The 12011-nt window shown below is 46.8% G+C and overlaps 1 protein-coding gene across 4 annotated transcripts in view; it reads right to left on the bottom strand.

Annotated features, from left to right (window-relative positions):
* The window catches only part of LRRK1 (leucine rich repeat kinase 1), a 68446-nt gene extending 58360 nt beyond the window's left edge, over positions 1-10086 (bottom strand). For 2 of the 4 annotated variants that reach the window (XR_004161100.1, XM_031555348.1), the window contains exon 1: positions 9860-10086. Coding sequence is in view for 2 of the 4 variants with exons in the window: in XM_031555348.1 (XP_031411208.1) it covers positions 9860-9926 (67 nt within the window). In the remaining 2 variants the exon portion in view is untranslated. Of the gene's footprint in view, positions 1-8776; positions 9069-9859 lie in introns of those variants that run through there. The other 2 variants (XM_003209594.4, XM_010717555.3) reach the window with 2 other exon arrangements.
* Between the last annotated feature and the right edge of the window lie 1925 nt (positions 10087-12011).

The following is a 12011-nucleotide window of genomic DNA, read 5'->3' as shown; positions in this document are numbered from 1 at the left end:
TAATTCAAGCCAAGTCAGCCAAAATGCTTCATGAAACAAAGATGCCTTTAGGGTTCCTTTGATGCCAACGCATCAAAAGAGCATTTCCCTGCTTATTCATTTACAAAGGTTTCATTCATTCATTTCTTAAAAGATAGTCATGAACCAAGACCTGGCCCAGCAGAGCAGGCAGTTTCTCTGCCTGCCCACATGGCCCCCTAACCAACACCCGGCCCAGAACCATGCAAAGGAGGGGCTGTAGCAAAAGCCTGTCATCTACTCTGTCTCATTTTCACATTTTGGAAAAAATGGGAATATTCCAATCAATTCTGATGTAAAATAAAGCCAGCAGGATTAAAAAGCGGTCAGAACCACTTATAGAAGTCCCTGTGAGGAGATAAGGAGGGAAGTGATGGTGAGTGGGCCTGATGGGGAATAAGGTGGTTCACCTGGGAGGTCCAGCTTCCCAGTGGAGATGCCAGGACAGAGGTGGGCTGTGTCCTTCTGCCCATTACTAACATCTTCTCTTGGTGAGTGAAACACACCAGCCTCTCAGGACAAGGAGGGAACCCCACACACACTTTTTCTGCCCATTATATGCGGTTTGTTTTCACCCAAATTCCCACAATCTAAGCTAATTACAGAAATGGCCTTATGCTAAGGTCTGCTTGCCAAGCCAGCAGAAAACATGGTGTATATTGCACAAACATAACCTGCATCTACAACATGGCTTATCACAACGCTCCCTGCTTCCAAAGGAAGCTTACAACCCTACAAAGAACCAGAAATGAACACACAGAAATGCTTCAAATACAACAGTTCAATCCTGAAGGGATCTTTTTCATTACTCCTGCATAATCTGGTGCTATTTTAAAATAGTTTGCATGCCAACACCATGCACGCTAAGTGCTGATCTGCAGTAAATGTTTTCCAGCAAGCACACAGGATTTTGGAAAAGGCACGCTGACAGTTTCAGGTACACAATGTACAGTGACTAATTATCACAGAGCCAATGGAAATTATTTATTTAGAACAACTCTTAACCTGCAAGGAAAAAAAACCAACCTAACAGTTGCTCATTCAAATCTGAAAGGAAAAAATTAAGTCCTAGGCAGAAAAATACTTTGAGCTGCTGCCTTTTTCAGGGCTCCAGAACTGAGTTATGAACAGACACCTTGGAAAGCTCTGGCTATGTATTTACACAAACACTTCTTCATCATCCAGGGTAACAAGGGGGACAGAAATACCCCAAGAACATCAACACTGAGACAAATGGCTGTGTGAAGAGCTCTGCCAGATGTGAGCAGGTTCCTGCATCTGGGCCTGTGCCTCCCAGATCCCCATGACTCTGGAAATCATTTGCTTTGTCTAAGAATTTCTGATGGAATGGCTATTTCTGTTTCCCTGATGTAGAAAAGAGGCTATAGAAAGCAAAGAACACGGAACTGAGCTGAACAAGAACACAATGAAATGAAACTGGGGTACGACTGCCAGAGCAAACCCTCCTGCACTGATCAACTCTGCACTAACGTGGTGATGCACCAAAGGGAACCAGGCATTCCCTCATCAGTGAGAACCACGGCTTTGCCCTCTCACCTGAGGACAGATGCCAACCCTCACCAGCTCCAGTGTCCCTTCTAACAGGAGAAGTGCTCAAAGCATTCGTGGCAAAGTGACAACCGCCGTATCGGAAACACAAATGACTCAACCCTAAGTGAAAGTTTCTATTTTCGTCTTCTGGTCCCAGCTGTAGGTTCCAGTCCCACAGCCTGAGTTCTTCCAATGTATGCTTTTGTATGCAAGGCCAGCTATGCCACTCTTCCTTTCCCAACTTTAAACTGAAAGACAGTCATGAAACATGCAGAAGTAGAACTATGCTTTTGGATTTTCTTTGTGTCCATTTTCGGGCATGGCTGGGAAGAGAGGAACATTAAATCACGAAAAGTATCTCCAGCAAGGACACTGCTGTCCAACTACATCAAATAATATAACCTCGAAACCAAACCAGGATTGAATTGCCATTTGCAACTTCACAAAGTACATTTTCACAGATAACTTTGGCTTCTTTTGAAACTTTCATCAGAATGGAAAAATTCCCATGCGTGACTGTTTTCTTGCTTTCAGACAACTCATTTGCTCAATATTCTTCTAAAAAGAACAGTGGTGAGAGAACAATGATGACAGTGGCAGGACGGAGCAAATCACTGCTCCATTCTGACCCCCTGGGTCCCATATGCAAGCCCAATTCACCATCCCTCCATCACAGACAGAGGTCCTGAGCAGCTGCTGTCACCTGCATGGTCTCTTACAGAACCTGGATATTTGAAGATTTTGGAAAGACTGGCCTGAAAGCAGGAAAAAAAAGGAGTAGCAACATTAAAAAGATATATAAAAACACTTTGCACGACTCCAGTTTATCACATTCTAGGAGAATCTGGAAGAGGTAAAGAAGATTAATCAGGGAAACGGTCTGCCTAATTATAAGATTACAAATGAAACGAGCTTGGTTGGTTGAGGATGGAAAATTGAAGGCTGGATAGAGATGGGAGCACTGTTTATAAATACACCCGGAGGGAGACATCAGGGAAGGAGGAGAGCTATTTGTGTGCTGGGTATGAATACATTTCAGCTGCCAATTAGAAGAAAGTATGAGGAGTTGGAGAAACGAGGCTTTGGAACAGTTCTCTAGAAAAAGCAAAAGGAACAGATGAGTAACTCATTGAAAATATGCCTTGCATAAGGTTGAGGAGGGTGACAGCAGGACATGGGCCCTCAGCCCTGCCTGTCCTACAGCCGTGTTCCGAATTCATAGAATCATCACAGAATGGCTTGGGTTGAAAAAGACCACAATGATCATCCAGTTTCAACCCCCTGCTATGTTCAGGGTCACCAACTGCCAGACCAGGCTGCCCAGAGCCACATCCAGCCAGGCCTTGAATGCCTCCAGGGATGGAGAATCCACAACCTCCTTGAGCAATCTGTTCCAGTGCTTCACCACCCCCTGGGTGAAAAACTTCCTCCTTCATGCATGCACAGAACTGAACCCAGCCATCAGACACGGACAGGCGTAACGAAGACTGCTTGGAAGGAACTTGGTAGGAAGGAAGGGTGTCATTAAAGAAGCTGGTAGATCTGGGGAAATGCAGACACATCTGAGGGAAGAGTCCCTGCAAGATAACTGAGGGGGGAAATACTCCACACCATGAGATCCAAGGTCAGTACATAATTTGTTTTGCTTCTTTAACTGTTATCTAATTAAACACTCCACTCTTTGCTGCCCCCACCTCTCATCATGAAGACAGCAACTCCAGATTAGTTAACTGGAAGTGCAATCATTGCATGGGATATGGCTGGCATCAAGAGAGATGAACAGGCAACAGCAGAGCAAAGGGAAGAGCAGAGCTGGGAAGGACACCAGAGAAATGATATGAATGTGATATTCTGGAAGAGAAAAGAAAGAAAGAAAAAGTGAGAAAGTGAGCCTCTGCTCCAGCTTCTATTGGACTTGCTGTGAGCTTCCATTGGCTTCCATGTGAGCAAGAGCAGATCCTCAGAGTTTTCCAGGAGAAAATATCAAGGAGGGAATATTACTTTAGCAGCTGTGTCTGGAACAGAAGAGAGAGCTTTGATGAAGGGTCTCTGCTGTCGGCCAAAGCAGTGCTGGTTGCGAGTCAGGCTGTATGATGATGTGCTGCCAAAAATTTAACAGGGGCTACCAGAAAAAGCCTTTCCATAGCAAGTGGCAAAACCCCAGAGTGGCAGAAGTGCCTGCATTAGCAGAGAGGGGGGAAAGGGGAAATATTTCCTCCTTGTCTTCCCTCCTGGGAACGTCAGCTCTCATTTCAGCGGAGGACAGCCAAGGATGCTGTGCTCAAATGAAGGCAGCGCTGTGAACCTGCTGCAGCTCACAGCATTTTCAGATGGCTGCTCCTAGGCAGAGAGGGCAAAACCCGGCGAGGATGTTTCATCCCCTTCTCACCAACACATGGGGAACTCAGACCCACGGCATTGGAGAACCTTTCCCAAATGACTTTTATTTAATAGCTTTTGCTCTGTCATTGCGTGACAGATCCCAGGTGCAATGTATTGGAGAACTGCAACCGCGAATACAAGCCAACTTAAGGAGGGATGGGTTTTTTGTTTTGCAAGCTACATCTGAGATCTGAAAAGGGATCCTGTCCATTAGTGTTTAAAAAAATAAATTAAAACGTTCCTGTTTGATGCAAAAATAAAAGCTTTTTCAAAGGCTCTTTGATGTGAAAGATGGAAGACATGCAGGAGGAGGTCTGGTCTTCAGCAATTATCAGCACTCCTTTTGAGTCTTACTCCCTAGATGGGATTTCAGCGTGAAGCAGAGTGTGGCAGCTTTTCGGTGAAGCAGCAATAACCTGCAGTCAAACCACTCCTTGCCCAAGGTGGGAATACAACAGACAACCCACAAACCAACTAAACGCAGGTGGGGCAGTTCCAAAATGCTTTTAAAAGATTGCCTGCTGAGCTCCTCCCGGGTAGCCGTGCCAGCTTTCCAAGCGATATTCTGATCATTAAAACAAGCAGTGATGTAATTTCCACAGCGACCACAAACATACCGAGAATATTTGAGCTAAATTTATCCCGACTTCTCCTTTGAATCACTGCTTCAGTTTGTTCTTTTTCCATGATTTTCAGCTATGCACACGAAAGGAGCAGCGGAGAGAGCGGGACAGAGCTGTCCCAGCAGTGCCTGAAATGCCAGCCTTCATGCTTGCCACATTTGAAGCATTACAGAGGAATTTAAACTACTTTGCAGCTCCCACCAGAGATCCCCTCTGACTGCAGGAGGGCTCTTTGAAAGGGAAAGGTCTTCACGGACACACAGTTATGGCAAAACAGCCAGCACCCAAATGAAAGGGCTCTGCTGTGGTTTGACCTAACCATGCAAAGAAGCAATCGCTGAGCTTACAGACTCTGATCATGGAAGGGAATTAAATATCAGCCTAACTCCTAACATCACTCCTAATCCTAACAGGCAGCCCAGAGAGGCTGTGGATGCTCCATCCCTGGAGGTGTTCAAGGCCAGGTTGGATGGTGCCCTGGGCAGCCTGGTCTAGTATTAAACGTGAAGGCTGGCAGCCCTGCATGCGGTAGGGAGGTGGAGTTTGATGATCCTTAAGGTCCCTTCCAACACAAGCCATTCTATGAGTCCATGATCTCCATTTAAAATGCAGGATGGGACCTAATAAAGGACACAACTCATCTTATACAGCAGACTGAGAGCTTGCTGACATCAAACCCATCCCCTGACGCCCTCATCTACCATGCAAACATTCCCTCTGTCAACTGCCTTCTGCCATGGACAGCCCTGGCAGCCCCGTTACTGATCAGAGAGATGAAAATCAAACAAACAGCAGCCTTAATGCTCTAAGGATTCCTGCAGGTCGGGCCCAGAGCCAGTTGTATCAGCACAGAGACTTAATGGGTTTTAGATAAGGCCCCCAAAGGCTTCAGAGAGGATGAAACAAAAAAAATAAAATAAAAATCATAGCACTTTCTTTAATGCAAGTATAAAATTACCTGCAGCATCACTGGCAAAACAATAAATCAATTACAGGCCTGGTAAAGACTGAGTTGGTGTGAACACTATCAATTGCTTTTTCCCACTGAAACACAGTACAACAGTTCAGGCCATGACCACAGTGCCAACCTCACCCGACAGCAACTCAGCCACAGATAGGGAGCTCCTGCACACAGGTTCTAAGTGGAGAGGATTTTCTTCCTTATCACCCTATCTTTGCTTTTTTTTCTTGGCGTTTTGACAGAGCTGTCTTCAGTTCCATGTCAGCGTAACACACAACTGGTAAATTTTAACTGGAAGTTGGAAAAATAAAGCTGTAAAGCAACAGATAAAGCCAAGCATAGCTCAGATAAAGATCAGTGTTCCACTACTGCCTGTAATTCAAGCTGTCCTTCAGGCTGGACTCTGCCCATTTGGCTTCCCAAGGTCTGTGCCACACGCTGGCGTTCCCAGCAGTGCTTTCTTTCTTGCTGCAGCCCTGAAGTTGCAGCAATCACTGGGAGAAACCTGGAGCTGCCACTCCTCAGTGCTCCTTTACACCCCCTCGACTCCAGGCTGGCACAGCATCTGTGAGCACAAGAGCCCATTTCCCAAAGCAAACAGCTTTTTTAGATGCCTCTGATTCAAAATAAGGAACATCTTCTGGGGGATGCTCCTGAAGAACAACATCCAGATGCTGAAAAATCAGTTCAGAGCATCTTAAATTGGGCACCTAATTGTACACATCACTGCATTCACTGCCATTTTGGTGTGACACGTGTCTGTGCTACGGGATGGTAGCAGAGCAGGCTGCACCACACGAGCTTTTGGCTGCAGGCTGCCCTTCTGCATCAGCATTTGGTCCCTTGTGAGATTTCACCACTTCTGTATGAAGTGTGTATTTAAATGTGTTTAAAAATACAAGCCTATTGCCACTTCACCAGCGTACTTCCTATTCCTGCACAGCATTTCCTACTTCTCCTTCTGCAGGGCATTAGTAAGACCAGCTCACATCAATACCTGAGCTATTTTTTGCCCACACACCCTCCCCCTGTTGTTGTGTTTTTTCACTTGTGAAAATACTTTCAATTCACTTTTTGGATTCAAATTAAGTCACAGTTTAACAGGCAGGAAGAAAAACAGGGAGCCCACAGTGCTTGCTGTACAGAAGCTCAAGCAGCCAGCAGGCTTTGCAGGTCTCAATGCTCTGCATGCATCCCAGATATCCTCCTGCTCCTCCTTGCTCCCACACTGCTGCAGCAGACCCAGGTGATGCTGCTAGACCCTGCAAGAAGACATTGTCCCAGGGGGGCAGCCAGTTTCAAACACATCCTAATTCTCTATTACTTAACCTTGAGCTGTCGCCATTCAATCCCTTGTGAAACTTCCCATGTAGAGTTACAGGGTTGGTACAGCAGTGCTTCCTGTCTGAATGGCCCTTCAGCTCTCCCAGCAAAGCTCTTCTCACCAGTTCTGGAGGGCCGCTGCACCACCACCAAAGGTCCCTTTTTTCAGACCAAGCACAAAGCCACGTGCCATTTGGGAAGCACTGGCACCACTGTCCCACACTGTAACACAACCCACATTATGATACAGCACCCCTCATCTCCAGATATGGCAGAGAGAAGAGACACCCTCTGCTGTGTCTGAAAGGTAATCCAGTTCCAGCACACAAAACGCACACAAACAACCTGGGACTCTGATGAGGATTCTCAATAAGAGAGAGATGAGCCCTCTAACAAAACTATTCTTGCATTTCAGGAGACAATTATTGCTTTTCTACACCTTCGCTGAACTGTTTCCTACAGACTCATACGAGAATTAAATGTTAGCTGTAAAATTTCTATGGGCTTCTTTTCCTATGGACTTCCTACCAGAACCACGTTATGTCACTTTCACTGTATTACACAGAGCTCTTCAACTCAGTTCAAATAAAGCCACACTGCTTCAGGAGAGCCTGCAGCCACCCCCTACCTCTGCTGGCCTTCACACTTTTTCATTCAGATTACGTGAACAAATCCAGAGAGGGGAAGCTGGGTTTGAAGAGCTCCAAAAAGGGAGCATCACTCCGCGCTGCAGCCACAAGAGGAGCCCAGCAGCATCCTTGAGGCTGCTCAGGTTTGGTTGAGGACCCCAGCTGCTGGTGGGAAGATGGGATGCAAGCTGGGATGCAGGCAGGATCGCTGCTGTAGCCATGTGGAATAGCAGAGGGAGGTGTGGAGGCAGCAAGGTGAGCACACCTTATCATATGTTACATTTGCTTGCTTGAGTCGGTGATGCTGCAGGTTGTGAAGATCTGTCCACACACAGCTGTCAGGGATAAAAAGCCCTAAAGCCTTAAGGCTTTCATATAATCAAGGGACGGGCTGTATATACAACCTGCTTGTATATAGCCACACATCCTGTCTGAAAGCAGACTTGTGGCACAGACGGGGTCCTCAGCATTAAATATCTGTGACCTCATTCCCCTTCCCTGTGGTTCCCACCCGATAACAGCAGGAGGCTGCATCCAGGTTGATAATAGATGCACGTAAACAATAGATTCAATAGTGGAAGCCGAGTGAGTCACTGCATTCCTGCACTCGAGTTGTGTAACAGGATCCAAAGGCAGAACAAGGACCAGCCAGAGGGCCAGCTAGATAATGACAATTATTCTTGGCAGGACTCAAAGAATCCCCAAACAAAAATGACTTTAAACACATACAGTATGTTCACAAAGAGCAAACGGAGCAGGCAGCACAGATCTTCTGCTCTCCTGGGACTGCTCTGCCAGTACTCCAAAACTGCTCATCAAATGAAATAATCCACACACGTCAGAGCAGAAGAGTTATAACGATGAGATTCGTGTGCCTCCAGTTCAACCGACTGCATTTACATAACAGAAAGACATAGGACATTTCTCAGAAGAAGAACTGAATTCCCAGAGCAGAAATTCACATATGCCCTTTTCTCATTATTCACTCACACACTGATTTGCTTATTTGCTGTATCTTTAAACAACAAGAAAAACTTGTCAGATCACCACTGCAGAATAAAAGCATTAGCAGCTCTTAACACTTGAAAATTAAAACCCTGCTCATGAAGGATGCTTCACATCACTCAGTGTTCAATTGGAGATATTTCCTCCAGACTGAAATGCAGGTGACAGAAGTCAACTATATTAAAGACAATCAGAAACGTTCCGCTATTGAGTTTACAGAAAGGTGCAGTGCTAATTAACCAAACTAAACAAATTAAGGCTTAAGGAATAAGCAGAATACATACGGAGGAAGGGAAGAGTTCCCAGAGCTCCCTGTGACGCTGGTGAGGAATGTCTTCAAGCAAGAGGAGGAGGACTCTGAATCAAGTATCAGGTCTTGCTTCATCGTTGCTGATAAAACCCAAAATAGGGCTGCAAATACATTAGCTCCTATCGAAGCCTGCTTACTCAGTACAAAGCGTCAAGCACACCTTCATCCCACACGCAGCACGCAGATGCTGCCTCCTAATGAAGCATTTGTTGCAAGGGGGGGGAACACCGTTACACAATGAGCAGAAGGCTGTTCCACAATGCAGAAATAAAACTGGGTTTTGGCTCAGAGAAGGGCAGCAGTGCCTGGGAACTGAGGGTTCCAGTGAGAAAAATAGGCCAAAATTAAAAAAAGAAGAAGAAAAAAAAAAAAAAGTAACAAAAAGGAAACAACCTGAAGCATATGTCCCTTCCTACAGAGACATTTCCACCCACAGATCTATTATATTACATAAACGCAGCTCCCCATCCGCCCCAGCAGTAAATCACTGCAGTCCCTGAAGCTGACAGCAGAACTGGAGCAGCACCCGTTCAGCCTGGGAAGCGATGCTCTGATTTTAGCAGCTCTCCTACCCCGAATACACACTGCCACAGCGTCTGGGAACATATTTGCATTCACACGCTGAAAAAGCACAGATCCTGTAAAACATATTTAGGAGCTGCCGAGACATGATGCACATATTGACTAATCCCACGGGCCTTGGGAGAAAACTTCTCTTCCAAGAAATCTATTCTTACCACACAAACAGCCCAACATCGCTCTCCTTGCAAGTAAAACTCCTTACTCTGGACTGCAGCCTTTCTAATGTGGCTCTAATAATCAAGCCTTTCTAATAAGGCTCAGTGCACTGATTGATCTTTCGTACATCCAATACTCATTGCAATGCGAGTTCTCCGGGAAGCCTGGTCTGGTGGTTGGCGACCCTGCACATAGCAGGGGGGTTGAAAGTAGACGATCACTGTGGTCCTTTTCAACCCAGGCCATTCTATGATTCTGTGACTCTCCCAAAACCTCCCGCTCCCCATCCGTGCAGGAAGAGAAGCGGTCGCCCCATTACCGTCCTGTGGATCCATGTTGCTCTCTCTGGAAACAGCAGATTCCTCCGTCCCCACGCACCAGTACATTCTGGGTCTCAGTGGTGAAGATCCAACAGAGCAAACTTTCTGCAGCACCTCCGACTGAGCGCTGTCAAAGCTGAATGTCAGCTAAATGCAGGGCAGAGCGGCTGCTACCAAACGCCGTCCTGATGGAGCATCGTTTACCCTGGTTGAAAATCAACAGCAAAGCAAATTAATCATTCCGGTATTGATGTTGCAAGAAGTGTATCCCTATACACTCCAACACAGCTGCAAAAATGCTGCTTTGAAGAAACGCACTATGCAAATGTGAACGCAATTATTTTCATAATAGCTTCATTAAGAGTAGCGTGAATTAAGAGGGGAAACCAACAACATCTCCATTACTGCTCCCAGTTTTCCTCCACCAAAGCTGCTGTGCCTTTGGGTGGTGTAGCTCCAAATTCCCCACAAGCTCTGCGAAGGCAGAGGGCTGAAACAATGAAACTCAGCTGGAAAAATCCTAAAGGCAACCTCAGAACCTTTCCCACCCACAATGATTGGAGCTTTGGTGTGAGAATCCCCTACAGAAAGAAGAGGGCTCAGAGAGACACAGCAGCTTCTCTGCCCACTCCTTTTAGAGAAGCCCAGTGCTCTCAAAACAGCTTCTTGAAATGCATCCTGCATGCAGACCAAGCTTAGGAGCTCTGTGCTGGCTGCTGTTGGCTGCACACAGCTCAAGTGTCTCCCATGGCATTTCTGCCTTCTCACCTCTTCCATTCTGCATACCCGTAACGTTTTCTCCCTTTCCATGCCTCTTCCACAGAGATTAAAGACAAGGGCTGACTTTGCAGTCTGTGCCCAGCGTTCCTTCATTTTCTGCTTTCAGTTTCGGTCTGCAAACACTTCTCAGATTCAACACAATGACCTTTTTCACCTCTGATCCCTATTAGATTTTCTCATGCCTGCTGTGCGATGCTGAGGCTTGGACCAGAAGCTCTCATTGAACAAAATACACAAAGCACCTCCTGGTAAGCAGGACCCAGGTGTTTGGATGGCTTCCTGAGCTGGAGATGGGGTCACTGATCCACCACCACCACCCAAAAGCTGCCCTCTCCTTCCTCACTGCATACACAGCACTTTAACCACAAACCAAGTGTTAAAAAAAAATAATCACTGAATGCTTCATCAGCTGTTTCTAGGCAAGTGTTTGAGTTTTAGGTGCACTTACAGCAAAACTCAGCTTCTGATCCCTACTTTCTGTGCCTGGCAGTGGGATGCACAGCTCAGAGCTGGGCAATGGGCGAAGCTACAGGCTGCGGTTTGGCACTTGGGAGCTTCTCAACGGTGGGAAAAATGATTTGGGTGATCACAAGAAAAGGGAGAGGGCTGCACGCAGGCACTTTCACACCCATCCTACAGCTGAACAATTTTGCAGCCCTGACTGTAAATGGACACAGGTGTGCAGACACAGCCCAGCATCATGGCCTCCACACATCAGAGTGCAACTCAGGCACCTGTAAGGGGCTGAGTTCGGAAACTTTCACACGGAGGGGATGAATAGATGTTCTTCACATACAGCAAACAGAAAAGCAATAGCACAATTTCGATCATCGGTTCCCTTTAGCTGCAGCTATGGCAGCAAGCATTGAGCTGTCAGTGCACTGCTCTATTTCCGTATTTCAGGGCCTCTGTGTCTACTAAAAATACCCCCACAGTGCTTTTACCTTAAGCAAGATGCACCCAGCTGTAACACGTGCAAATACCACGTCTTAATTTGATGCAGGGAGAGAGAACTCCCGGAAAAACGACGCCGTGCGGGTCCTCTGAGCTTTGCAGAATGCCACACAGGAGAAAGAGCACGAGAACACAGCTGGGGGAGGGCTGCAACCCCATCACATGTATTCCCAACACCTCTCCTGAGTCTCCGCCACCGCGTTTTGGTGAAGCGGATCCCCGCAGGGAACAACCACGGAAAAAAGCTCGGCAGATCGCAAGACGGAGAGCGAGAAGAGGAGGCACCCGGTGCGTACAACTCACCAGGAAGCGGGACCACCGATCCCAGCTAGCAACGCGAGCCCCACGTTGCCCCCAACTCCCGGGCGGGCTGAAGCGGCGCGGGATGACAGCGCGGTTCCGCCCCGCACAGCCCCC

Source organism: Meleagris gallopavo, chromosome 12, assembly GCF_000146605.3.
Source record: "Meleagris gallopavo isolate NT-WF06-2002-E0010 breed Aviagen turkey brand Nicholas breeding stock chromosome 12, Turkey_5.1, whole genome shotgun sequence".
Taxonomy (NCBI): Eukaryota; Metazoa; Chordata; class Aves; order Galliformes; family Phasianidae; genus Meleagris; species Meleagris gallopavo.
Note: the sequence above shows the minus strand (reverse complement) of the source record. Positions and strands in the feature narration are given on the sequence as shown.